This window comes from Macaca thibetana, chromosome 16, assembly GCF_024542745.1.
Source record: "Macaca thibetana thibetana isolate TM-01 chromosome 16, ASM2454274v1, whole genome shotgun sequence".
Classification (NCBI taxonomy): domain Eukaryota; kingdom Metazoa; phylum Chordata; class Mammalia; order Primates; family Cercopithecidae; genus Macaca; species Macaca thibetana.
This window is the reverse complement of record NC_065593.1, coordinates 3,365,439-3,393,366: the sequence shown is the minus strand read 5'-3', so window position 1 is coordinate 3,393,366 and position 27,928 is coordinate 3,365,439. Positions and strand designations below refer to the sequence as shown.

Here is a 27,928-nt window from a genome sequence, read left to right as displayed (position 1 = left end):
CTCTTTCCTGTGACCCTTTTCTCGGAGAACGCCGTCCCGGCCCCTCTCATAAAATGAGCACGTAGGTCCTCTCCCAGCCACTTTACAGTCGTGCTGACACAGCCAAGACCCTTTAGTCCTGGGCTTATCAAGCTTTTGAATAAAAAAGAAATACTAAGGGAGCATTTCCCGAGGGAGCAGGGCTAGAATCGACTTTTAAGGGGTTCCGTCTTCCAGCCTCCTTTCATAAAAGAGAGGTACCCTGTCCACTGATAACTTTTCCCAGAATTTAGCCATCATATCTGACCTCATAACTGTGAAATGATTTCATCTTGGTACTGTATAAACTGCTTTGGATGTGAATACGGATACTCAGGTTCTGCATCTGTCTCTGTCAGTAATTCATTGTATGACTTTGGACAAGTTCCTTTCCCTCCCTGGAGCCTCAGATTCCCTAGCTGGGAAATAAGGGCATTAGGATTTCCTTTTTTATGGCCTCCGGAGCTTACATGTACTTAAATAATGTTTGTGCACTGAGCAAACAGTAAGCATTCAGTAAGTGATTGATTTTATTCTTTTAAAAACAATTTTTGTTCAGTATTTATTTATTTATTTTTTAAAATGGAGACGGGGTCTTGCCATGTTGCCCGGACTGATCTTGAACTCCTGAGCTCAAGCAATCTTCCCACCTCGGCCTCCCAAAGAGCTGGGATTACAGGTGTAAGCCATCTCACCCAACCAATTTTCCCAATTTTCTTCTTATCAATTCATGGCCAATAGGGACTATAGTTTTCAGATCCTGTTGACCCCAGGTTATCGTTTCCCAGGAAAATTCTGGATCTGTTCTCTGCGACGAGGCTACTTCGTTGACAGTTGTGTAAAACTCTGCTGCTTTCCACAGCTCCAACCTCTCTGGTCTTCAACAACACTATCATCAGGTAAGTCAAAGGGGACCCAGGTTGGGTGGTAAACTACTAAGATCCCCATAGAGGAGGACTGTTTGGGCCTTGGCCCTGAACCCATGACAACTGTGAGAAACATTGTGAGCTGTGGCAACCATAGTCCCCAGTACCCTGGATACAGTTGAGTCATGATTAGGAAAATGGACTCTGCCGTATGCTAAGTGTATGAAGTTGGGCATGTTAATTAACCTTTTTAACTAGCTTCTGTTTTCTTATCTGGATATTGGTGATTATTAGCCCTACATGGAAGTTAAGTTTCTAGAAATTTCTCCCATTCACATCTTGCTAACACCCTGGTCATCTCTCACCTCAGTACTTTTGCAATTCTCAGTACTGCTGCTAAAGTGAGTTCTTAAAAACTAAGATCTGATCACATTGCTGCCCTTATTTTTTTTATTTTTTGAGATGGAGTTTCGCTCTTATTGCCCAGGCTGGAGTGCAGTGGCATGATCTCGGCTCACTGCAACCTCCACCTCCCGGTTTCAAGCGATTCTTTTGCCTCAGCCTCCCAGGTAGCTGGGACTACAGGCATGCACCACCATGACCAGCTAATGTCGCTGCCCTTATTAAGCCCTAGGTGCTTTCCAGGGGTTCTAGGATAATAACAGAACTCCCATAGACCTCTCCAACCTTGCATCACTTCAGCCAAAGGGCAACACGTCTGTTCTCTCCCACCTCGAGGGCCTTGCCACAAAGTTATCTCCTCCTTCTTTCCTACTTGTCCTTCAAATCAGCCCTGTCTTCCTTGGCCAGGCCAGGTGCCCTTAATGTACGATTTCATAGTTCCCTACACCTACAAATTGTCATGGTTTGTAATTAAATAGCTGTATTATTGTTTGATTCATGCCTGAAGCAGGGGTAAAAATCCATCTGTTTTATTCACAACATGTAGCAGTTCCTCACTACCCATGTTTGGACTAAATACGTGATCTCACACAAATGCAGGAGGGAGGAATTATCCACCTTTTACAGATGGGAAAGCCAAGGCTTAGATAGGTGAAGTGAGTTACTAAAAGATGCACAGTAAGGATCCAAATGCTGCCCTGATGTGCTTATAAAATAGCATATGTAATAACAATCCCACATTTCCTAGCATAGCAGTTGCTGGGCTTGACTGAAAGCAAACTTGATCTGTCACAGGTACCAAGGCCCTGATGAAGTAAGAGGGATAAGTGAGTTAAAGTTTTGAAATCAAATCAAAATTAAGAGTCATTTCCCAAAGTATAGCACCTATTTTTTTTTTTTTTTTTTTTTTTTTTTTTTTTTTTTTTAGATGGAGAGATGGAGTCTCGCACTCTGTCGCCAGGCTGGAGCTCTCGGCTCACTGCAACCTCCAACTCCCTGGTTCAAGCGATTCTTCTGCCTCAGCCTCTCGAGTAGCTGGGATTACAGACATGCGCCACCACACCCAGCTAATTTTTGTATTTTTAGTGGAGTCAGGGTTTCACCATGTTGACCAGGATGGTCTTGATCTCCTGACCTTGTAATCCGCCCACCTCAGCCTCCCAAAGTGCTGGGATTACAGGTGTGAGCCACCGCGCCTGGCCAAAAAAAAAAGCCAAACACTTTGCAGAAAATATCAGCCAAATATAACACATTAAAATTCCCCCAAAGACAAGTTGATGACAAGTTATGGGAAACCTTAGGGGAAACCACTACACAAGACGGGGGAGCTAGAGAGAGAGGCCGAGGGCTGGAACTGTCTTTGGGGATAGAATCAGTCACCCCAACGAGGTGGAGCCAGTGTGAACAGATTGGAGAGAGTAGGAAGAAAAGGACCAAGGTCTTGGGAGGACGGAAGGCACAGGTGGAGAAGGGGTAGGGGTTGAAGGGTGTGGAGGCTATACCTCCCCTGGAAGCAAGAGAGAAGTGTGCACAAGAGCTCATTGGGACATTTTATGAGGGACAGTTCAGGGCAGAGGATGCATATTTGCAGAAGCTGCATCCAAGTGGATGGTTGGGTAGGAAAGAGGAGGGCAGTCTTAGAGGGAAGTCTCTAAGACCAGGTAACAGGATTGTATGGCCCAACCTGGCTTTTCACCGGACACCATCAGCCCTGTACCAGGGCTCCAGCAGTGCCCAGTGGAATGAAAAGCAGAGCACAGGGGCTGCCTAGCATCAGGGGCCAGCAGAGCAGAAGGACAGGAGGTTCAGGGAGGCCTGGATGCTGGGGAGGCATGTGGACAAAGATAGGAAGTAGGGCCAGCAGGGAGGCAAGAATCAGGGGCGGAAAGTGGGGGAAAATATCCCTCCTGGATGTCCTCACCAAGAGGGTTAAGGATGAGAATGTGGTCCAGCCACGAACAGCCACTGGAGTCAGCCTCACAGTGTGACTGACCAAATCTACAGATCCCCGCTGTGCTGTGGTGTCTCAGTCATTTCCCCCTGGACCATTAGTAACAGAATCTACTGGAAGCCGGGCATGGTGGCTCATGCCTGTAATCCTAGCATTTTGGGAGGCCGAGGCAGGTGGATCACCTGAGGTCAGGAGTTTGAGACCAGCCTGGCCAACATGGTGAAACCCCATTTCTACTAAAAATACAAAAAAATTAGCCAGACATGGTGGTGGACGCCTGCAATCCTAGCTACTCGGGAGGCTGAGGCAGGAGAATCACTTGAATCAAGGCGTTGCAGTGAGCCAAAACTGTGCCATTGCACCCCAGCCTGGGCGACAGAGCGAGACTCTGTTTAAAAAAAAATTAATTAATTAATTAATTAAAAAATAACCTACTGGAGCTAGCTTCAGTAACAGAGGATTTCATGTGAGAAACAGGAAACTCATGAGGCCTAGACCTAGGGACATTAGGGACTGGAAAGCCTGCAAGAAGGAGGCAGCCTCTGTCTGTGTCGATCTGTCTGTCCTTTGTCGTTTGTTTTCTGGTTCCCAGGTTCCCATCTTTGCTTTTCTCTGTGCATCTGCCTCCTCCCCCTCTTGCTCTCTGCTTAACCCAGTCATTCCACACTCCCTATTTCTACCCAGCTCAAGCAGCCAGCTCCGATGGGCACTCTTATTCCACAGCCTCAAGTTCACATCTCCCACGGGGAGGATGTGAAGGGTCAGCCTGGGTCTCCTCTGCACCAGGAGAAGCTTGTGGTGTGGTGGGGGGCGTACACACATGACTGCCTGGAGGGGATGAGGTGCTCAAGGAAGAGGAGCTGCAGGCTGACAGGCCTGGCTGGGGCTGCCCAGGGAGCACAGTCCGTGGTTGGTACCCACAAGCCCAAATGAGGATGGGCACACAAAGTCAGAGGCCTGACACAGGGCCACAGTCATAAGAAGAGCCAAGATCACAGGCTAAGGAGACCAGTGTGGACACCAGTCCAGTGGGTCCAGCGAGGGTCCCAACTGTGGCTATAGGGTCAAGGGATGAAACCCTGTGGACAGGCCCAGGTGGTTGCCAGGAAGCCCTGGAGCAGCCTTGGTGTAAGTATACAAACCCCGAGATGCAGCAGACCCAGGGCCGGGAGTAGGGCATTCCTCAGAGTGCCAGTGGCCACAAAGACACTGGGGAAAACCTCAGCCAGACGCTGCCCTCAAACAGAGAAAGAAGCAGGCTGTGAAAGAGGAATGCGGTGTTTTTCAGGGAAAACGTGGGAGAAGATGAACCGGCTGTGTGACTCGATGGAGCCGAAGGTGATGGACGATGACATGCTCAAGCTGGCTGTCGGGGAGCAGGGCCCCCAGGAGGAGGCCGGGCAGCTGGCCAAGCAGGAGGGCATCCTCTTCAAGGATGTTCTGTCCCTGCAGCTGGACTTTCGGAGTATGTATCCAGGGTTCAGGAGGGGTGGCCAGGGTGGGGCCCTCCCTGGCTTTCTCTGCTCCGTCTTCAAGCCCCAGGATTCCACACAAAGTCCATGGTCGAGGTTCCCACATCAGCATTAGGGCCTACCCGGGTTAGAAGGCATAGGAGCAGCACAGATGTTTGTAAAGCATCATGCTTAGTGTCTTCATCATTTGAATATCCACAATACCCCTGATTCTGAATAAGAATAGAAAACAAGATAAAATTGTCCCATGCCAAATCTAAGTGAGCCCTCAAGACTATGCTGTTTCCATCACACAACTCCACGTGGGCGTCCTTGGAGTGGGGGTCCCTGGCAGGCAGAGCCTAGGAAATGCCACGTAGCCAGAAGCAGAGGGTAGGAAGTGTAGGAGAAGGAGGGAGAGTGGACACTGGGAGGGCAGCTTTAGGGAAGGGGTCACCAAAGACAGGCTGGTAGCAGGAGGGGCACAGGCCCATGAGGCAGGGAGGCACGTCAGGAATGGGAAGATATGGCTCAGGACCAGGCGGACCCTTACTGCTTCAATGTCCCGTCTGTGAAATGGGATGGCTGTCATCCCTGTCTCAAGCATTGGGTGGGGGGACAAGGTGAGACAGCACATGCACAGTGCTTGGCTCGCACAGGAAGGCCAGCGAGCTGCGGCACAGTAAGTCAAGGCAGAGGCAGTACGAGGGCGGTGAGAGAGGTGGGCAGGGATCCTGAGACCCCCCTTGTATCGTGCGCAGGCAAGGCCACAGCAGAGTGACCTGGTCTGATTCATATTCCTGCTCTGTCTTGGGGCCCCTACGCTGGCCGGCATCCAGTCACCAACAAGGAGGTATTGAGACCCTGCCTCAGTCCAGCCCTGCTGCCAGAGCCAGAGACACGACAGTGGGCAAGTCAGGCACGGCCCAGGCACAGCCCCACGAAGTCCACAGGCTGCCGGGGCTGACCACCCAAACAGGGAGGGCCCTGAGCCGCAGCCCCTAGAGGGGTAAAGGGGCACAGAAGAGGTGCGGCAGGAAGGGGCTTTTGCAGCTGACTGCTTTCCCTGTTTCCCCTCCCCCACCTGAGGTTCATGCAGCCAATATTGAGCACCTGTCTGTTACATGCCAGGTACTGTTCTAGGCACTAGGGATTCAACTATGAGCAAAAAAGACAAAAAGCCTTGCCCTCATGGAGTTGACATTCAACTTGGCAGGGGACAAAGAAATAAAATGAAGAAGGAAAATAATACTATTTGCTAAAGGTAACATGTGCTGTGGAGGCAAAAAGGAAGGAAAGGAGAAAAGGGAAATTGGGGGTGGAGTATAGCGTTTTATAGGGTGGCCAAGGGCTTCACCAAGAAGGTAACAATTTAGCAAGGAGGTATTTAGCAAGGAGGTAGGCAAAGGAGAGAGCCGCTGTGCAGATCCACCGGGGAAAGTGGAACAGCCAGTGCAAAGGGCCTGGGGCAGGCTAGACCCCACCTGATCAGCCCTGCTGAGGAAGCCAGTGTGGAGACAGGTCAGGGAGGTCATGGGGTCAGCTGCTGTCAGCTTGGAGCCAATGGAAGGTGTTTGGCTCTTACAGTGAGTGAAGTGGGGACCCCAGGAGGGTCCTGAAGAGAAGTGGGACAGGATGGGACTTAGGATTTCACAGGACCCTGCTGGCTGCATGAGGATAGACTGTGGAGGCCAGGGGCTGAGGCAAGGATCTAGTAAGACGGCCACTGCTGTACTCCAGGGAGTGATGGCCACAGGCCCGGCCGAGGTGGTGGCCACGGAGGCAGATTTAGTATCTTTGCTGAAGGTTAAATCGGCTTTTTTGGCAGTCCTGTCATGCGGGTAACTTATTTAGAGCTAACTGCCAAGTACATCCTGATTTGTTGTATTGTTTTGGCTTCTCCTCCTGAACTGCTGACACCTAGGAAAAAGCCAGTGTGCTGGCATGTGTGGCAGAGCACCAGGTGTGCAGGAGCCACAGGGGGAGTGCTACTGCTGGGGTGCTGTCAGATCAGGGCAAGAAAAGGCACCTGGAAAATCCAACCCAGGGATGGGAGGTGGCTGGGAGGCTGGGGCAGAACTGGCCCCACCCTGGAAGCACAGGTGGGAATTGTGGCCAGTATCGTTCTGGGAAATCTGGCCACAAACAGGGAGCTGGAGAACAGGCACCAGTCCCACCTAGCCCTGGGAACCCAGGAGAGGTGCAACGCAGCAATCCAGCTCTAGGGGAAGGGCCATCCCACCCAGCCCTGGGAACCCAGGATAGGCGCAAGGCAGCAATCCAGCTCTAGGGGAAGGGCCGTCCCACCCAGCCCTGGGAACCCAGGAGAGGCACAACTCAGCAATCCAGCTCTAGGGGAAGGGCAGTGGGCCCCTCGGGACCTGGGTCAGAGAACCCAGTCCTCCCCAGACCTTTGTGCAGGGAGGGGAGCTAGGAGGGGTTCCCCACTTTCCCAGTGGGACTTTCACAACCTCACAGGCAGGCTCTGTCCCTCTGAATGAATATTGAAAATGCAGCTGGACTGTATGGTGTTTTGTTTTTTGTTTTTTGTTTGTTTGTTTTTGTAGAGACGGTTGCCCAGGTTGGAGTGCTGGAGTGCAGTGGCGCGATCTCGGCTCACTGCAACTTCCACCTCCCGAGTTCAAGCAATTCTCCTGCCTCAGCCTCCTGAGTAGCTGGAACTACAGGCACATGCCACCACGCCTGGCTAATTTATTTTTTATTTTAGTAGAGACGGGGTGTCACCACATTGCCCAGGCTGGTTTCAAACACCTGAGCTCAGGCAATCTGCCCACCTCAGCCTCCCAAAGTGCTAGGATTACAGGTGTGAGCCACAGTGCCTGGCTTTTTTTTTTTTTTTTTTTTTGTGACATGGAGTCTCGCTCTGTCGCCAGGCTAGAGTGCAGTGGCGCGATCTCGGCTCACTGCAAGCTCCACCTCCCGGGTTCAAGTGATTCTCTTGTCTTAGCCTCCCAAGTAGCTGGGACTACAAGTGCCCGCCACCATGCCCTGCTAATTTTTGTATTTTTAGTAGAGATGGGGTTTCACCATGTTGGCCAGGATGGTCTCAATCTCTTGACCTCGTGATCCCCCCGCCTCAGCCTCTCGAAGTGCAGGGATCACAGGCGTGAGCCACTGTACCTGGCCACCAATTTGTATTTTTATTATTTATTTATTTTTTTAATGGTATGAATCTCATTTATTGAAAACATTATATCTCACCTTTCTCAAATTGAAGACTGCAAAAAATAAAAGCAGTGCTTTATTGAGGTGTCATTAACCTCAGGAGCAGCAGCGCTGCCTCTCCATGCTCCAGGAAACCGCAGCTCCCGCGTGCCACATCTATCCCACCTCACTTTACAAAACAGTCCTGAAGCTTAATCAAATAAAACTAGTGTACATTAGAAAAAGACAGCTGGGTGTAGAAAAGCCAGGTGTGGCGTTCCCTTTAAGCAAAGGCTGCTCCGCAGTTGGGGCATCTTCACTTCCTCAAGGCAAAATAGCAGATGAACCCAAAGGGGAACAGGATGATGGCCAGGAAGATTCCCAGGAAAGTGAAGCAGTCCTCCAGCACCCTGTGCCTGCAGACGGGACAGCCTCTCATGATGACGATGGCATTGGCAGGGTACCAAGTGATAGTCCGGCTGTGGCCGTTGTAGACCCTGGGGTGGTGGGTGGGTATCCCTGTGATGACATAAGGGGAGGGTGGGCAGCAGCAAGGGCTGGGCAGCAGGGGTGACGCCGTAGCCATGCGAGCTGAGTGCGTAGTGCCCTGGCCAGCCCCTAGGTTGTAGGTGGGCAGCCACTCCCGCAGCAGGGGCTGTGGTCCATGGCAGCCCAGCTCAGGTCAGTCGGTCCTGGCAGGGGACGCAGTGGGGAACATGGCAGGGATGCAGCAGACTGGCCGGCTCAGGCTCTTCTGAGGCACAACGCCTTAGCACCAATTTTTATTTTTATTTCTTTATTTAGAGACAGAGTCTTTGCCACCCAGGCTGTAGTGCAGTGGCATGATCTTGGCTCACTGCATCTCTGCCTCCTGGGTTCAAGTGATTCTGCTGCCTCAGCCTCCTGAGTAGCTGGGACTACAGGGATGCCAGCTAATTTTTGTATTTTTATTATAGAGACAGTGTTGATCCACGTTGGCCAGGCTGGTCTCAAACTCCTGGTCTGAAGCAATCCCCCGGCTTCGGCCTCCCAAAGTGCTGGGATTACAGGTGTGTGCCACCGTGCCCGGCCACAAGACCAAATTGTTTTGGTTTTTTTTTTAAGATGGAGTCTCACTCTGTCGCCCAGGCTGGTTCAGTGGCATAATCTAGGCTCACTGTAACCTCTGCCTCCTGGGTTCACGCGATTTTCCTGCCTCAGCCTCCAGAGTAGCTGGGATTACAGGCGTGCATCATCACGCCCAGCTAATTTTTGTATTTTTAGTAGACATGGGGTTTCACTATGTTGGCCAGGATGGTCTCTATCTCTCTCTTTCTCTCTCTTTTTTTTTTTTTTTTTTTGAGATGGAGTCTTGCTCTGTTGCCCAGGCTGGAGTGCAGTGGCGCAATCTTGGCTAACTGTAAGCTCTGCCTCCTGGGTTCCCACCATTCTCCTGCCTCAGCCTCCTGAGTAGCTGGGACTACAGGCGCCTGCCACCACGCCTGGCTAATTTTTTTGTATTTTTAGGAGAGACAGTGTTTCACTGTGTTAGCCAGGATGGTCTCCATCTCCTCACCTCGTGATCCACCTGCCTCAGCTTCCCAAAGTGCTGAGATTACAGGCGTGAGCCCCCGCGCCCGGCCCACAGCACCAATTTTTTTTTTTTTTTTGAGATGGAGTCTTGCTCTGTCGCCCAGGCTGGAGTGCAGTGGCCGGATCTCAGCTCACTGCAAGCTCCGCCTCCCGGGTTTACGCCATTCTCCTGCCTCAGCCTCCCGAGTAGCTGGGACTACAGGCGCCCGCCACCTCGCCTGGCTAGTTTTTTGTATTTTTTAGTAGAGACGGGGTTTCACCGGGTTGGCCAGGATGGTCTCGATCTCCTGACCTCGTGATCCACCTGTCTCGGCCTCCCAAAGTGCTGGGATTACAGGCTTGAGCCACTGTGCCTGGCCTAGCACCAATTTTTAAAACTCCTTTCATTTCTGTATTATTTTAGTTCTTTTATGAGCTTCTTTTTGTTTTTTTTGAGATGGAGTCTCACTCTGTCACCAGGCTGGATTGCAGTGGTGCGATCTTGGCTCACTGCAACCTCTGCCTCCCAGGTTCAAGCGATTCTCCTGCCTCAGCCTCCTGAGTAGCTGGGACTACAGGCATGCACAATCACATCCAGCTAATTTTTTGTATTTTTAGTAGAGATGGCGTTTCACCACGTCGGCCAGGATGGTCTCGATCTGTTGACCTTGTGATCCGCCTGCATCGGCCTCCCAAAGTGCTGGGATTACAGGTGTGAGCCATCGCGCTCACCCTTAATGAGCATATTCTAATTTTATAAATTTTAGAAATCATTACAAAAGCAAATATGGAAAAAAGGAGTGTATAAACAACAGAGCTGTATGTGGCTTCTGGGAAAAGCTGGCGGATAAGTTTGGCCTCTAGAGTGTTATATATACAGTACATATTTACTTATACATATGTGTTATTCAGAACTCTCCTGATTGCCAGTGACAAAAACCAAACTCTGGCTTACCTAGCAAATGGAATGAACCAGCTGTGTAGCTGGCGTGGGTGGTCTTCACAGGCCACAGGGGCCAGGCACTTCCATGACATCAGGAACTCATTCTTGCATGGATAACTTATCTCATCCCCTACGTATGGACATTTGGGAGCTTTTCTGACCCTTATGTGCCTGAGGGATTTCTTTGGACATATACACAAGTGTGGAGACAGATTTCATGTAGAGAAATTATAGGTCAAAGGGCACCGACTTGAAATATTTCAATAAACATTGCCAAACAACGCTCCAAAAAGGCTGAATGAGGTAATCAACCCTCCCACCAACAGAGACACATGTTTTCATTCTGTTTATCACACTGTGGAAGGAAGGCCTCTGCCTGTGTCCTGTGTCCCAAGGTGAACCAGCCTCCTGGAGAGGCCCTGGCCCGGCCTCAGAGACAGCACAAACGAGTCTCCTGCCCAGGCCAGGTCCAGTTCACTCCCACACCAACGACTTCTTAGCCCCACACTAGTAGACCTATTAGGTCTTTCTGTGGCTCTGGGTGGCAGTACCGATCCCCGCCCACCTCACAGGGACACAAGGTTCCTCGATGCTCAGTCCACATCTGCAGGGTGCCTGCGTACTCCAGGGCAAGGCAGAAGAGTGGTAGATTCCTTTTGTATGGTTCTGCCTCACTCCTCCAGTACACTAGCACAAAACTCTGACCCTAACCTGAGGCTGGAATCAGCTTCCATTATTTCAGACATCCTCCGCATAGACAACCTCTGGCAGTTTGAGAACTTGAGGAAGCTGCAGCTGGACAATAACATCATTGAGAAGATCGAGGGCCTGGAGAACCTCACACACCTGGTCTGGCTGGGTAAGGCCCTTTCCTGTGTGTGTCCACCCTAATCAAAGGTGACACCCTGCCAAGGTTATTGCCTTCCCAGGAGACAATAATTGTATGTGACACTCAGCTGCTGGGCCATCATTAGCCAGGGTACGGCAGAAGCTCTGCCTGTTGGGAGCAAGAAAGCTGCTATTTTTTAAAAGCCTAGGGCTTGTGCTGGGCAAAACACAGCAAAGATGTGCTCAGACACAGGACCACAGAATATTCTGCTCTTACCTGCCCAAACTTTCAGTCTGGATGGGGCACAAAGGGGCAGCTATGGACTCCTATTTAATCTAGACTCAGGCTGACAGATAACCATCGACAGGTAATCATTGGTTGGTGGGACCCAGATCAAACCAGGAATAATCGTCACAGAGGCTAGTGTGTTTCAAGCACTTAACTACATGCTAAGTGGGGCCTGTATGCTTTCCATATGAGTCTTTCAGTTCACACAGCATCTCCATCATAGAGATGAGCAAACTAAGGTCACTGCACCGCATCAGGCCTCACTGCCAAGGCCATGGAGGGTTTTGATGAGGTGTTCCTTCTGCTGGCCTCTTAGGAGCATCCTCACATCTGGTGAGGGCCAGTGGGCCCCTAGCAGGGAAAAGGTCATGGGCCTGAGAGCTCCTTATGCACTGTCTTGTTTAACCTCCATTTTAATACTAAGAGTTGGGCATCTGTTATAATCCCAACCTACAGAAGAGGAGCTGAGACTCAGAGAGCCCCAGGCACTTGCCCAAAGCTGCACGACCGAGAAGTATCAGAGCTGGGACTCACCCTGACGCCTGTCTGACCTCACAGCCCACATTCCCTCCATCCTATCAGGTGGTCTCCTGGTAATAAGGGCACCCTGGGGCATCATGAGCCTCCCAGTTTGCCAAACACTCCCAACCTCCTTTGTGCTAACAGTTGCAAGCCCACAGCAAACCCACAGGCAGGGTTATGCTGCCATTTCACACATGCAGCTACTGAGGCTCAGGGAGGCTGACCAGCTTGATGGAGCCACGTGCTATAGGTAGCAGAACCAAACCACAGCCAGGTCCTCTGACACCTGGGCCCAGGTCTCTTGTCCCAGGTTTCTCATTTCTCTGCACCCTAGCACCCATTAATGCTGATTCCTGAAGGCCATGGTTTTAAGCAGGAGCTCCCTGGCCTGGCTGTCTCTCAGACATAAAGCAAGTGCCACTGAGCCCCATGACAGCCCCCTGTTTCTGTCTGCTTACCCAGAGAGAAACTTGAATACTGGTCTTTGTTCCCTCCCTAACAAAAGCTTATCTTCCTACTACTTGGCACCCCTACACACACACTTCCTAGTCAGCTCATTCCCTCGACCCCTTGCAGTGGCCATCCATGCTTCCAAGGGTCACTGGACGGACAGCCAGTGCTCCCTGGGATGGGGGTGCTAGAGCAGTGACAGCAGGCTCTGGTAAGAGGTCATGCTGCCCCTCAGAGTATAGTCAGAAGCTGGTCTTTGTCCAGCCATGGCACTAGATGCCCAGGGACCCAACCACAGCTAGAAAAGCTGGGTCCCTGGGGTGCCGAGGATGGGGGTTAGGGAGGTGGCACTCCCATGGTTCAGCACGACCTCTCACACTGACGTGCACGGGGCTGAGGATGTGCTGGAGCTGGCTAGCACTGGCTGTACACAGCTCTTCTCAACTTTGCTTCCAGGGATGCCACGCTGGTAGCTTGAAATTGGCCACAGTGGGAGTATTTACACCACAGAAATGAGCAAGCACCTCAAATCAGGGGTTTTCCTCCGCCCGCATTGGTAAACACTTGCTAGCACACCACTAGCGAGGGGGCTAAGCCTCCCAAGAACAGAACCCGGTGGCGCGGTGGGGAAGGAAGCGTGCAGGCCTGTCATTTGTTAGACCCCCATTCAAACCCCAGCTCAGCCAACACACTGACTCTGCACAAGATAGTCCACTCTGTGAACCTCAGTTTCTTTTTGTTTTTGAGACAGAGTCTCGCTCTGTCGCCCAGGCTGGAGTGCAGTGGCACAATCTCGGCTCACTGCAGCCTCCGTCTCCCGGGTTCAAATGATTCACATGCTTCAGCCTCCCAAGGAGCTGGGATTACAGGTGTGTGCCACCATGCCTGGCTAATGTTTTGTATTTTTAGTAGAAACAGGGTTTTGTCATGTTGACCAGGCTGATCTCCAATTGCTGGCCTCAAGCAATCTACCTGCCTCCGCCTCCCAAAGTGCCAGGATTATAGTCGTGAGCCACCACACCTGACCTGAACCTCAATTCCTTTATGGGCTGTGCTACCTTGAGCATATTACCATAAGGCCCATTTGAATCTCCGTTTCCTCATCTATAAAATGGTATGATATCTCTGCTATGAGGATTAAACAAGGTAATGCACTTAAAGGGCCTGGCATAGAGAAAGGACAGTTATCATTGGTCTCAATGTCAACAGGTGAGCATCCCCTCATATGCAGAGGAGGCTCAGTTAAGATGTGGTTAAACTCAACTCCCAAATCACTTTTTTTTTTTTTTGACACAAAGTCTCACTTCGTCACCTAGGCTGGAGTACAGTGGCACAATCTTGGCTCACTCCACCTCCAAGGTTCAAGTGGTTCTCGTGCCTCAGCCTCCTGAGTAGCTGGGATTACAGGCATGTGCCACCATGCCCAGATAATTTTTGTATGTTTAGTAGAGACAGGGTTTCACCAGGTTGGTCAGGCTGGTCTTGAACTCCTGACCCCCCAAGTGATCCACCCACCTCAGCCTCCTAGAGTGCTAGGATTACAGGTGTGAGCCACCACACCCAGCCCCAAATCACCTTTTAAATGTGATCACTGTGGTTATCATGCTCATATTTCCAAGCCTAGGAAAAATGCTCATTTTTGGCTTCTAGGCCATTGGTGTTCCAGGACAAGATAACAGCCCTACCTGCCAACTAAGCCTGAAAACCTGTGGTGCGGAAAAAGTACTTTTAGGCCAGGCATGGTGGCTCACACCTATAATCCCCACCTATAATCCCCACTTTGGGAGGCCGAGGTGGGAGGATCACTTGAGCCCAGGAGTTTGAGACTAGCCTGGGCAATATGGTGAGAGCCTGTTTCTATAAGAAAAATTCTAAAAAATTAGCTGGATGTGGTGGCGCGTGGTCCCATCTACTCAGGAGGCTGAAGCAGGAGGATCACTTGAACCCAGGAGGTCAAGGATGCAATGAACTGTGATTGCACCACTGCACTCCAGCCTGCGCAACAGAGTGAGACCCTGTCTCGGAAAAAAAAAAAAAAAAAAAAAAAGATGGTACTTTTATTCCCAAAGATGTGGAATTAGTCTGAAGTCTCGGTTGGGGTTGAGGTTACAGTTGATGAGGGAGCCTGAGACAGCTGTGAGGGAGGTGGAAGAAACTGACCTACCACATGTCCAGGGAGAAGCCTTAGATGAACTCTGGCCCCACCGTGGTTAGCTGTGTGGCTTTGGGCAAATCACCGAGTCTCTCTGAGCTTCTGCTTCCCAAATGATCAAACAGGGAGACAAATTCCAAACTACCACTCAGGGCTGCTGTCAGAGGACATACACATGAGTGCTTGATAAACTCGTAAATGCAAAGCAGACAGGAGGTGGTCTTGCTAAAATGCCACAGTGTGAGGAAAGGGGACACTCCACCACTGTCTACCCGTGACCCCCAAGGGCACTGCTTCAGACCTGAAGGTTAGCATTTTCTTCCCGGAACTATGACAGAGCATAGACAACAGTACTTGCCCGCATGTCCCCAGCCAGGAGGATGATTGGCAGAACTGGAGAGGGCGGTGAACATTTAAGGCGGCAGGAAAGAATCCACACCCGCTTCTAAAAAAAATTCACAAACTATTAGATAGTGAGTCAAATTCTGGCCCTGGCAGCTTGGTGCTGGCTCACAGGGCACTCAGTAGCCCTGATGATTTTATTTCAGGACAGCCCATCCCCTGACCCAGGCAGCAGACCCTCACAACCCTCTCTTCTTCCCAGATCTGTCCTTCAATAACATTGAGACCATTGAGGGGCTGGACACACTGGTGAACCTGGAGGACCTGAGCTTGTTCAACAACCGGATCTCCAAGATCGACTCCCTGGACGCCCTCGTCAAGCTGCAGGTGTTGTCGCTGGGCAACAACCAGATTGACAACATGATGAACGTGAGTGGCCGCCCAGCCCGCCCTCACGCACACCTGCAGGGCCTGGAGCGCCATGGGTTGAGTGGGAGTTTGTGGCGAGGGGAAGTACAGGCTGAGTGTTCCAGATCTTCTCATTTTCCTGGAAAAGCCAGGAATCCAGATTACTCCACGAGGGATTTGCTAATGTTTAAATACCACGCTTAACCCAACAAAATTCATCGGAGAGCACTAGTTTACAACCTCCACATTAGTGGCGGTTCTTTCCCTGAATCTTGCACTAATTTTTTTTTTTTTTTTTTTTTTTTTTTGAGACGGAGTCTCGCTCTGTCGCCCGGGCTGGAGTGCTGTGGCCAGATCTCAGCTCACTGCAAGCTCCGCCTCCCGGGTTTACGCCATTCTCCTGCCTCAGCCTCCCGAGTAGCTGGGACTACAGGCGCCTGCCACCTCGCCCGGCTAGTTTTTTGTATTTTTTAGTAGAGACGGGGTTTCACCGGGTTAGCCAGGATGGTCTCGATCTCCTGACCTCGTGATCCGCCCGTCTCGGCCTCCCAAAGTGCTGAGATTACAGGCTTGAGCCACCGCGCCCGGCCAAATCTTACACTTATGTAACAAACATTTGCTGAGACAAGTACCTATTAATGTTGGGCATATGTCCTGTGCTCACTAGGAACAGGGACAGACAAGATGTGGTCCCTTTGGAGTGACCAGCACACACCCCCATAGTCAAGACACAAGGAGACAAGAAGCCGGTGACCCGAGGAACAATAAAATAAGGCCTGTGGATGGTAGGAGGGCACCCCGAGGCTTAGGGGTGTGCACAAGTGGCAGTGGACACAGCTGGGGGTGTGGTGGCAGCTTTAAGGGTCCTGTGTCAGAGGCGATACATCAGATGGCTCCTGGCTTTTGCTTCTGCAACCCACCAACCCTGGGGGCTGTCCAGTAGCCTCTAAAGATTCCTTTTCTGCTTAGGTCAGTCAGGCGGCCTGGGTTCAGATCCCAGCTGCAGGTCATGGTGGCTTAGATGAGTGGCCCGGGAGGGTCAAGCACTGAGTTGTGACCGGCATATAAGTCTGTCCAGCTGTCCAGCAGGGCTGTCCAGCTGTCCAGCGGGGCCACACCCCGGAGGCACTGTAGTCTCGGAAGTTTGCCCTGCACACGACAGGAGCATCTAAACCCAACCAAGGGTCAAGCCTTCTATGCCTCCGTTTCCTCATCTGTCAGATGGAGACGATGGCCATGACCCCCCTGCCCAGGCCCTCGCAGGAATCAAGTGGGACCATGAATGTAACGCATTTGGTTCGGTGTCAGGCTGGAGTATGTTCCTAACAAATGGAGGACTGTCATAGCTGAGGGCCTTCCTGTGAGTGTTGGGATGAGGGGAACTTGGTGCAGACTCACTGAGAGATGACTAGAAGTTGCCATCCAGCAGAAGGAAAAGGCTTCCCAGGAGGAGGGAATGGTGTGAGCAAAGGCCTGGAGGTACATTGGGAATGCCTGCCTGCACTCGCCGTTGAGGAGCACAGGGTCCCTGGACGAGGTCAAAGGTGTGTGGTGCAGGGTGGGGCTCAGGATGTGGCCCAGGATGTGGCCGGGCCTCGCCACAGTCAGTCAGGATGGCCAGAGAAGCAGTGGGAGCTGAGGAGGCTTCTGTCTGAGATGTATTTGGGGCAGGTCTACATTTAGGAAGGAATCCACCCCCGTGAGGATGGGTTTGAGGGGGATCGTGAGAATGGTCACCCCAGGACAGTGCCACCAGAAAGGATACTGTACCTGCAGGTAAGGGAAGCTGGCCCCAAACTGGCGGGAAGCAGAGGTAAGGCAGGGCCTTGCATGCAGCTGGCCGGTTTGAGAGGTGGCTTCAGGAAGCTGGAGTAAGAAAGGCCGGGAAGAACCAACACACAGGTGTGTCACCGAGACTGCTGCCGCAGGTGATGAGGGAGGATCCCCCTGGGCCTCGGAAGTGTCCAGAATGCCTCCCAGAAGTGACCATCTAAGGACAGGAGCCTGAGGCATTGATCCCCCCACCAGCTGAGGGAGATCCCAGGGGGATTAGCTTCCTCGCCACCTGGCTTTTGGGCTGGGTGGGCTTCTTTGGCTTCAGAGACATCTGAGGCAGAAAGTGAGTAATGAGATAGGACACTGCCAGCTACGGTCTCTCACGGCTACAGCTGAAGCCGGAGGTAAGCTGAGCCCCTGCGGCAAACAACAAGGGCATTTAGTGGCGTGATCATTGGCACTGCAAGGAAGGGGTGCTTATCAGCAGAGCTTCAAGGACGTGAGTTCCTTCTGCCTCTGGGCTCTGCCGTCCTCAGCATCTCCCCAGAGCTTGATTCTCTTCTGGTCGCAGTCAAGGACACGGGCTTCCTTGTCTGCATCTAGCAGGATGGAGAGAGCAAGAACTCTCCTTCTCACAGTGGCCCTTCAGTCTGATCGAGCCACCTCAGGGTCGACACTGACCCTCAGCCTAACATCATGGCTGGGAGATGGCCAGGCTGGGCTTACGTGAACAGCCTGGGGTGGGAGCACCGAGCTGTCACTGGCAATTCCACCAGGTCAAGCCACAGAGGTGGTGCAGTCTCAGAAGTTTGCCCTGCATGCCAGACAGGCAGCATCCAAACCCAGCCAATACCCTTTGCAGGGCTCAAGTCCTGATTGTCCAGCCTGCCCTGCCCTGTAAGGGCAAGGAAGCCAAATGCTTGCCAGCAGGATGTCTGGATGAGGCATGGAGGGCACAGGCGAACTCGAGAGCTGAGATTTAGTCAGCCTGTGTTCAGATCTCAACGCTGCCACCTACCAGCTGCCTGACCTTCGGCCAGTGACTTTGAGTTCTGGGTGCCCATTTACCCACCTGTAAAATGGGAATGATAGTAGTTCCTACTCCATAGGGTTGCTGTGAAGATGGATCCATTAGAGAACCTTTTGTGCTTGATACAGGGCCTGGCACGTAGTAAGTGCATGGAAAATGACAGTCAAGAACATTCAGATTGGCCGGGCGCGGTGGCTCAAGCCTGTAATCCCAGCACTTTGGGAGGCCGAGACGGGCGGATCACGAGGTCAGGAGATCGAGACCATCCTGGCTAACATGGTGAAACCCCGTCTCTACTAAAAAATACAAAAAAAAACTAGCCGGGCGAGGTGGCGGGCGCCTGTAGTCCCAGCTACTCGGGAGGCTGAGGCAGGAGAATGGCGTAAACCCGGGAGGCGGAGCTTGCAGTGAGCTGAGATCCGGCCACTGCACTCCAGCCTGGGAGACAGAGCGAAACTCCGCCTCAAAAAAAAAAAAAAAAAAAAAAAACAAAAAAAAAAAAAAAAAAAAAAAACAAAAAAAAAAAAAAAAAAAAGAACATTCAGATTAAGAGCTAACCCCAAGCAACTCCAAACCTTGCTGCTTGAAACTCTGAGATTGAGCAGATGTTCCTGTCTTGGTGGGTCCTGCACCCCAGGGCCCTCATGTGAATGAATCTCCTCTCTGTTTGTTTTCCTCTGGACATTTGGAAAGTTTAATGGAGCTGAGGCCCTGTCCCTCTGAAGGGCCAGGCCTGGGCATGAGAGGGCATGGACAGTGTGAGGTAGACGTGCTTGTGCCCTGCCGGGACACCCCACTCTTGCCTTTCTCCCATCCTGCCCCTGCAGGGACTGGGCAGGAGGAAATCCCATCACCCTTTCCCAGTGGGGTGCTGGGTGCCAGGTATTCCCTCTGGAATATGGGAGAAGCTGGTAAAGCCCATCCCCAGAGAGAAAGAGGATGGAAGACGACCCATGGGGACAAGCTGCTGGGGAATGCTGAGATGTCTGGGTCAGGTGCTCCCGAGGTCTGGCCGCATCCCAGGGACCCTGGAGTCCCTAGATGCTCTTCACCCAATCAGGCACTCGCCCTCTTGATGACCTGACCCAGAGAGTCCTGACGGATACTTCTCAGGTACTAGCTCCAAACCCCAAGCATCTTTGATTTTAGTCCTTATCTGCCCTGTTTATCTGGCATCTAATTATGTACTTTCTTGTCATTTATATATTTATTAGGCTTATGTTAATTTCTGCTCATTGCATTAAAAACAGATGTTTAAGCAGAATGCAGGGCACACAGAAAAGAGGTTCACTCACTCCTGGCCTCTGTCCTTCCCTTCCAGAGGCCCCAGCCGCTTCGAAGTTACATGTGTGTCTTTCCAAGAGTCTTGTGTTAAACATTGTGCATGATTGTCACATCTGTCCAGCTACCCTCCAAGCACCTGCCTTTGGTGTCTCCTTTCCTCCTGAGTCATCAGCTCGCCCTCTCCGCTGGCTCATTCCATCACTCAGGTGCAGCGTGATGTGGGTTCCTAGTTCCCTGTAGGCAGGTATCAAGGTTGTTTCCAATCTAGTGCCATTACACACAGTTTGTAGTGGACGTTCTTAAACAGGGGTCACTTTGTACCTGGATAAGCCATCTGCAAGATAAACTAGAGAGGAATTGCTAGGCCAAAGGGCATGTGCATTTTAAATTTTGACAGATCTTGCCAAGTGGAAGTGGAACTATTTACAAAGCCACCAGCAATGATGAGGCAGCCTGTCGCCTCTCACCTTCTACAACACACTTTGTGGAATCTTGCTGGGAGATCTCTTAAAAATTAAATCAGGTCCTGTCTCCCCGCCTCCCCACCCATACACACTTAAAACTCCAATGGTGGCCAGGTGCAGTGGCTCACTCCTGTAATCCTTGCACTTTGGAGGCTGAGGCGGGTAGATTGCCTGAGCTCAGGAGTTCAACACCAGCCTGGGCAACACAGTGAAACCCTGTCTGTACTAAAATACAAAAAACTAGCCAGGCGTGGCGGTGTGCACCTATAGTCCTGGCTACTTGGGAGGCTGAGGCAGGAGAATTACTTGAACCCAGGAGGCAGAGGTTGCAGTGAGCTGAGATCACACCACTGCAACTGCACACCAGCTTGGGCGACAGAGTGAGACTCTGTCTCCAAAGAAAAAAAAGAAAACAAACAAACAAAAAATCCAATGGCTTCTACCATCCTTAGAACAAACTGAAGGCAGGGGCTCAGTGGCTCATGCCTGTAATCCCAACACCTTGGGAGGCCAAGGAGGGTGGATCACTTGAGGCCAGGAGTTCAAGAACAGCCCTGCCAACATGGCAAAGCATTGTCTCTAATAAAAATACAAAAACATTAGCCAGGTGTGATGGCATGCGCCTGTAATCTCAGCTACTCGGGAGGCTCAGGCAGGAGAATGACAGTGAACCTAGGAGGTGGAGCTTGCAGTGAGCCAAGTTGCGCCACTGCAACTCCTGCAGCCTAGGCAACAGAGCGAGACTCCGCTAAAAAAAAAAAAAAAAAAAAAAAAAAATCTAAACACTTGACCTCCATGGTCTTGCATGAATCAGCCCCTGACCTTGTCACTACTCCCATCTTAGCTTCTTCCCAGCCTCCTCCCCACCATGCTGCAGCCACCCTGGCTTTTGCTCAGTGCCTGGTATGTGCCAAGTTCTTTGCTGCCTAGGGCCTTTGCCTGTGCTGTCTTGGCTTCCAGGAATGTGCTCTCCTCTGCTCTTCTGCGCTGGCTCCCTCAGGTCTCAGATTAAATGTCACCTTCCCAGAGAGACCTCTGAATCTCCTAACTGAAAGAGGCCTCCCTGTTATTTTCTCTCACGGTGCCATCTTGATGTTCCTTATAGCACTTAACCCAAACCATAATGATTTTATTTACTTTTTTAAACATTTGGCCGGGCCCAGTGGCTCACGCCTATAATCCCAGCACTTTGGGAGGCCAAGGCGGGCGAATCACTTGAGGTCAGGAGTTTGAGACCAGCCTGGCCAACATGGCGAAACCCTGTCTCTACTAAAATATAAAAATGAGCCGGGTGTGGTGGCGGGTGCCTGTAATCCCAGCTACTCCCGAGGCTGAGACAGGAGAATCGCTTGAACCTAGGAGGTGGACGTTGCATTGAGCTGAGATCACACCACTGCACTTCAACCTGAGTGACAAGAGCAAAACTCCATCCAAAAAAAAAAAATTAAAAAGAAAACATTTTTCCCCCGTTCCTAAAATATAAGCTTTTGCCCTAAGAGCAGGGACCCCATGGGCCTTGTTCCCCACTGTATCTTCATAACCTACCTGGTGCTGGAGGCCTGCTAGGTGACTAATAGTGTTTGTTGAATAAATGACTGAAAGAAATTCACTCAGAAAAGCATGCTATTTTTTTTTTCTATCTTTTGCATAGTACAGTGTCTAGATGCTATCCAGTGAGGGTTTTTTTTGTTTTGTTTTGTTTTTTTTTTTTTTTTTTTTGAGATGGAGTCTTGCCCTGTCACCCAGGCTGTAGTACAGTGGTGCAATCTTGGCTCTGTGCAACCTCTGCCTTCCAGGTTCAAGCGATTCTCCTGTCTCAGCCTTCCAAGTAGCTGGGACTATATAGGTGCCCACCACAACGCCTGGCTAATTTTTTTTTGTATTTTTAGTAGAGACGGGATTTCACCATGTTAGCCAGAATGGTCTCGATCTCCTGATCTTGTGATCCCCCCGCCTCAGCTTCCCAAGTGCTGAGATTACGGGCGTGAGCCACCACACCCGGCCGAAATACTGCTTTTTTAAAACACTTTTTTGCCATTACTTTTAATGGCAAAAACCACAAGTACTTTTGCACCAACCTAATATTAACTACCTAGTTAACGTTTTCCCCGTTTTACTAAAAATAGAGTGTAGGGAGAATAAAGTTAGTGGAATGTTTCCTTGGCTGTTATCCAGGGAATTCAAGGTTAGCCATAAATTGGGTTCCATTTAATTTAAGATAGTTGTACCTTTCATGGGACTTTACAATCTAAAAAGGCATGCCTGGCCAGGTGCAGTGGCTCACGCCTGTAATCTCAGCACTTTGGGAGGCTGAGGTGGGAGGATTTATTGTGACCACGAGTTCAAGACCAGCCTGGTCAACATAGCAAGACCCCATCCCTACTTAAAAATAAAATAGGGCCGGGCATGGTGGCTCATGCCTGTAATCCCAACCCTTTGGGAGGCCGAGGCGGGTGGGTCGCTTGAATCCAACAGTTTGAGACCAGCCTGAGCAACATGGCAAAATCCCATCTCTACTAAAAACACAAAAATTAGCCAGGCATGGTGGCACGTGCCTGTAATCCCAGCTACTAGGGAGGCTGAGGCACGAGAATCACTTGAACCTGGGAGGCAGAGGTTGCAGTGAGCCAAGATCACACCTCTGCACTCCAGCCTGGGTGACAGAGCAAGACTTCATCTCAAAAAATTAAATTAAATTAAATTTAAAAGATTTTTTTTTTTTTTTTTTTTTTTTGAGACGGAGTGTCGCTCTGTCGCCCAGGCTGGAGTGCAGTGGCCGGATCTCAGCTCACTGCAAGCTCCGCCTCCCGGGTTTACGCCATCCTCCTGCCTCAGCCTCCCGAGTAGCTGGGACTACAGGCGCCCGCCACCTCGCCCGGCTAGTTTTTTGTATTTTTTTTAGTAGAGACGGGGTTTCACTGTGTTAGCCAGGATGGTCTCGATCTCCTGACCTCGTGATCCACCCGTCTCGGCCTCCCAAAGTGCTGGGATTACAGGTTTGAGCCACCGCGCCCGGCCAAATTTAAAAGATTTTTAAAAAATAAAAGGGTGTGCCTATACTAGTAACAGCTACTAAAACTACCATTACTGAATAGGTGTCAGGCACTCTGCCAATGCTTTTCATAGTTTATTTCATTTGGTCCTTACAACACCTGTAACACACATGATATCCTTATACCCATTTTACAGATGTGGACATCGAAGCTCACAGATGTTGGGTAACTCGTTCAAGGTCTCACCACGTGGTTCCGCAGACCTGAACCACGGTCTGCTGGTTCTTTGGAAAGCCCATTTCTGACGGAAGGTCTCGGTACTGCTTCCCAGCCTGGAACACCCCCATACCTGCACACGGCCTGTCACACCACCCACTGCTGATGGTGCTGTGGCCAGGCTGACTCTGAAAGAGTACTGAGGAGGGAGGTGCAGCTGTGTTTTCAACTCTGTGGCTGCCAAGAAAATGGGCCTTTCTCGGACGAGCGCGGTGGCTCAAGCCTGTAATCCCAGCACTTTGGGAGGCCGAGGCGGGCGGATCACGAGGTCAGGAGATCGAGACCATCCTGGCTAACACAGTGAAACCCCATCTCTACTAAAAATCAAAAATATTAGCCGGGCGTGGTAGCGGGCGCCTGTAGTCCCAGCTACTCGGGAGACTGAGGCAGGTGAATGGCGTGAACCTGGGAAGTGGAGTTTGCAGTGAGCTGAGATCGCGCCACTGCATTCCAGCCTGGGCGACAGAGTGAGACTCCATCTAAAAAAAAAGAAAAGAAAAGAAAGAAAATGGGCTGTTCTCCCTTTTTCTCCCCAGATCGTCTACCTCCGGCGGTTCAAATGCCTGCGGACGCTCAGCCTCTCTGGGAACCCTATCTCTGAGGCAGAGGATTACAAGATGTTCATCTGTGCCTACCTTCCTGACCTCGTGTACCTGGACTTCCGGCGCATTGATGACCACACAGCAAGTGTCTCCCTCTCAGTCTCCCAGCCCTGTGAGACACAGTCCTCAAGCCCCCAGGTTTCTTGGAAAAGAGGCATTGAAGAGTAGCTTTCCCTGCCCACAACTGGGAGAGAAAGGGCAGCTCCCTCTTCCTAATCCCTTTACCTGCCTCTGTCAGAGGGATTCCAGCAGCACCCTTGTGGGTACTGTTTCTTGCATGTTCCCAGGGGCCAGGCCTCTTCCACACACTGTCCCAGGGCCACATCACAGCTGGCCTGACCTGTCTGGTTTTCTAGATGAAGAAGCTGAGGAGGGCCGGGAGCAGTGGCGCATGCCTGTAATCCCAGCACTTTGGGAGGCTGAGGTGGGAGGATCGCTTGAGTCCAGAAGTTCAAGACCAGCCTGGGCAACATAGGGAGACCCCATCTCTACAGAAACTAGCAAAATTAGCCAGGTGTGGTGGTGCACACCTGTAATCCTGGCTACTCAGGAGGCTGAGGTAGAAGAATTGCTTGAGACCAGGAGTTTGAGGCTGCAGTGAACTGAGAAGATGCCATTGCACTCCAGCCTGGGCAACAGAATGAAAAAATTTAAAAATTAAAAAAGAAAAGAAGTTGAGGAGGCTGAAGGAGGGCAAGCAGTGAGCCAGGATCACTGGCTCAAGGCCAAGCCAGGATTCACCCCAAATTGGTGTCATCCCAGGAGCAGTATTAACAGCTGAGCTCCAGAGGGAACCAGGCCATCAGAGGCTCAGGCCTGCCTCTCAGGGGCGGAGTCAGGGCTGGAGGTAGAGACCTGAGTGTCATCTAAGGATTGCCAGTTGGCAGTACTTGAAGCCATGGTACAGGTGGGATCACCTGAGGCACATGGAGTGAGGTGAGAAGGGACAGGAACTGAGTTCTAGAGGTGCCAGCATTCCCTGCCAGGTACAGGGGAATGAGCCAGTGCGGTGGAGAGAGCCAAGGGCCAGACCCTTGTGACCAGCCCTGTGACCTCACTCTACCTCTGTCCTGTTGTCCTCCTTCCCCAAAAAAAGGCCAGAAGGCCTGCTGAGGACTGTTGGGAGTGAGAGAGCAAGTCCTCTGTGGAGAACACCCAGTCTGGGGCGAGGGGAGCACTCCATTGCTGTGGCTCCTGCCCTGGGGTTGGCCCCGGGAACCCCAGCCTGCCACGCTGCCTTCTGCTCCTCCTGGTCTTTCCCTGATTTCCCTGCACTCACAGAAACCTGGTGAGGGTCATCAGGAGATGGGCATTCTCATCCACGAGACCTCATGGCTTTCGCAGCCTTCACGCAGGCCCCTGTGCAACATCCCTGCCCACACGCAGGAGGCTGCAGTGTGGCAGAGGAGGCATGGCAGAGGCGGCGTGGCTCGGAGGAACCTCCTGTAATGATGCCACTCCCATTCCCTGGTCAGAAAGAGCTTGCAGAGGCTAAGCACCAGTACAGCATCGACGAGCTGAAGCACCGGGAGAACCTGATGCAGGTCCGGCTGCAGGACGAGCGGGCGCGGCAGGAGGAGCTGGAGAAGCACAAGGTACCGCTCTGGCAGGCTGCACGCCCTCGGCCCCGCTCAGAGATGCCCACAAGAGGGCACTGATCAAGTAAAACGGTCTGCAGGGATCCCCAGGCTCTGAAAACATAGAAATCATGCTCCCTCCACAGGGCCTGATGCCCTCTCCCCGCCTGGCTCGTCTGCTCCCTGCCCCAGGGCCAGCTTCGTCTCAGTCCTGACCCTAACCCTTATTGGCATTCCTACCTCCAGCTGCTGGAGAGAATATGCTAAAAACAGTCAGAGGCCCCTTCAGACCCTTAAGGCAGTTCCCCATGACATGCCAGAAACAGCTCAGGTCCCTTAGCCCAGCATGGCCCTGAATTCATGACTAGACCCTGTTGGCTTCTCTCCCACTGGTCCCCACCCCTCCTTGCAACCAGACTGAGCCATGTGTAACATTCTGGAAACAGCCTGCAGTTTTACGCCTCTGCACCTCTGCACATGCCATTCTCTTTGCCTGGAACATGCCCCCTCCTGACCTGCCTTCCTCATGGGCCTGTGAGACGATGCAGGAGCCCGTGACAGGAGCCGTCCTACCTAGGTGTGTTTCTGCCTGCAGACTGCGTTTGTGGAACACCTGAACGGCTCCTTCCTGTTTGACAGCATGTATGCTGAGGACTCAGAGGGCAACAAACTGTCCTACCTGCCTGGTGTCAGTGAGCTCCTTGAGGCATATCCTTCCGAGTTCATGGCTGTCTCACAGCCTGTGCCACCAGCCTGCCTTGGCAAGACTCCTTCCACTCTAGGCCTCAGTTTCTCCATCTCTCTTGTAAGACCCTGGGAGGCAAAATCTCCACTTGAGAGTAATGTACCCAAGAGGCAGTTCAGAGCCAGGTCAGCTGAGCTGCATGGGGGAGATGCTGTCCGGATTTCAGGGACATGTGGAGTATCTGGTCAGCATGGCATGGGCTGGCCGTGTTTGGCAAGCCAGGTTTTCAGCGGTGGAGAAGTGGATTGAAATGTGTTCTCATTAGCCGTACTTGCTTGTCCCTGTTGTGCACTTGGATCTGGTATTTATTGTTTTCTCAACCACCCCACTAGGCAGGTACCATCATTAACCCCATTTTATAGTTGGGGGAAATATAGCTTGACTGTCCAGGGTCACCCCATTAGAGGCCAGCTTTTGAAGCTTTGTCTGTGGGGCCTGAGAAGCTGATTCTTTCCCCAGTTGCCTGGAGCCCAGAGGATGTGGTTGGTACCTGTCATTAGGGCCATGGCCATGACCACCGACCAATGGGCTTAAATTGTGAGCTGAGGGACTCAGGACAGAATCAAGGAGCTCCTGGATCTGAGAGCTCTGAGCTAAGGCATCCAGTCACAGATGAGTCTATGGAGCCACCTTCACTGGATAGAGAGAAATTCACTCAAAAACCTGACCTTCTGGGCCTATGAGGTGGCTCATGCCTATAATCCCAGCACTTCGGGAGGCCAAGGCAGGAGGATTGTTTGAGGCCAGGAATTTGAGACCAGTCTAGGCAACGTAGTGAGACCCTATCTTGTATTAGTCTGTTTTCACGTTCCTGATAAAGACATACTTGAGACTGGGCAATTTACAAAAGAAAGAGGTTTTGGGTTTTGTTTTGTTTTATTTTGTTTTTTTGAGACAGCGTTTCGCCCTTGTTGCCCAGGCTGGAGTGCAATTATGCAATCTTGACTTACTGCAACCTCTACCTCCTGGGTTCAAGTGGTTTTCCTGCCTCAACCTCCCAAGTAGTTGGGATTACAGGCATGTGCCACCACACCCGGTTAATTTTTTTTTTTTGTATTTAGTAGAGACTGGGTTTCACTATGTTGGTCAGGCTGGTCTCCAACTCCTGACCTCAGGTGATCTACCTGCCTTAGCTTCCCAAAGTGTTGGGATTACAGGCAAGAGCCACCATGCCCAGCCAGAAAGAGGTTTAATTGGATAGACAGTTCCACATGGCTGGCGAGGCCTCACAATCATGGCAGAAGGCAAGGAGGAGCAAGTCACATCTTATGTGAGTGGTGGGCAAAGAAAGAGCCCGTGCAGGGAAACTCCCATTTTTAAAACCATCAGATCTCGTGAGACTCATTCACTATCACGAGAACAGCACAGGAAAGACCCACCCCCATAATTCAGTTACCTCCCGCCGGGTTCCTCCCAGAACACATGGGAATTGTGAGAGCTGCAGTTCAAGATGAGTTCAGTTGGGGACACAGCCAAACCATATCACCATCTCTCAAAAACAACCAAACACACCTGACATTCTGGAAAGAATGAGGGCAGGGTGGTGAGGAACAGGGGACAGCAGAGCTCCTGGGCTGGGTTGTTTCTGCCAGCTGGTGACCCAGGTTTGCCTTAGCTGTAGCCCCGTGTAGCCATGTGACTTCGGCAAGGCATTTCATCTCTCTGGGCATCAGTTTCCATCCCACAGGATCACCAAGGTCCCGTGGGCTTTACCTTCCTGACTCCAAGGACTCCATGTGGCAGGCTCTTTTGCACCCTCAGCTGCAGATGAGGAAACTGAGGCCCAGAGAGGTGAAGTGACTTGCCAGGATGGGTCCTGGAAGCAGTGGCAGAGCCAGGACTT

The 27,928-nt window shown here is 51.5% G+C and overlaps 1 protein-coding gene and 1 pseudogene across 1 annotated transcript in view; one reads left to right on the top strand and one right to left on the bottom strand.

The window, feature by feature from the left end:
* Positions 1 to 27,928, top strand: part of DRC3 (dynein regulatory complex subunit 3) — a 48,813-nt gene that overhangs the window by 627 nt on the left and 20,258 nt on the right. Inside the window, exons 2-8 of the mRNA XM_050763499.1 lie at positions 807 to 917; positions 4,526 to 4,702; positions 11,090 to 11,206; positions 15,193 to 15,359; positions 23,698 to 23,844; positions 25,239 to 25,358; positions 25,936 to 26,048. Coding sequence (XP_050619456.1) covers positions 4,543 to 4,702; positions 11,090 to 11,206; positions 15,193 to 15,359; positions 23,698 to 23,844; positions 25,239 to 25,358; positions 25,936 to 26,048 — 824 coding nt within the window. The 5' untranslated portion in view covers positions 807 to 917; positions 4,526 to 4,542. The remainder of the gene's footprint in view (positions 1 to 806; positions 918 to 4,525; positions 4,703 to 11,089; positions 11,207 to 15,192; positions 15,360 to 23,697; positions 23,845 to 25,238; positions 25,359 to 25,935; positions 26,049 to 27,928) is intronic.
* Positions 8,137 to 10,951, bottom strand: LOC126938713 (brain protein I3-like; annotated as a pseudogene).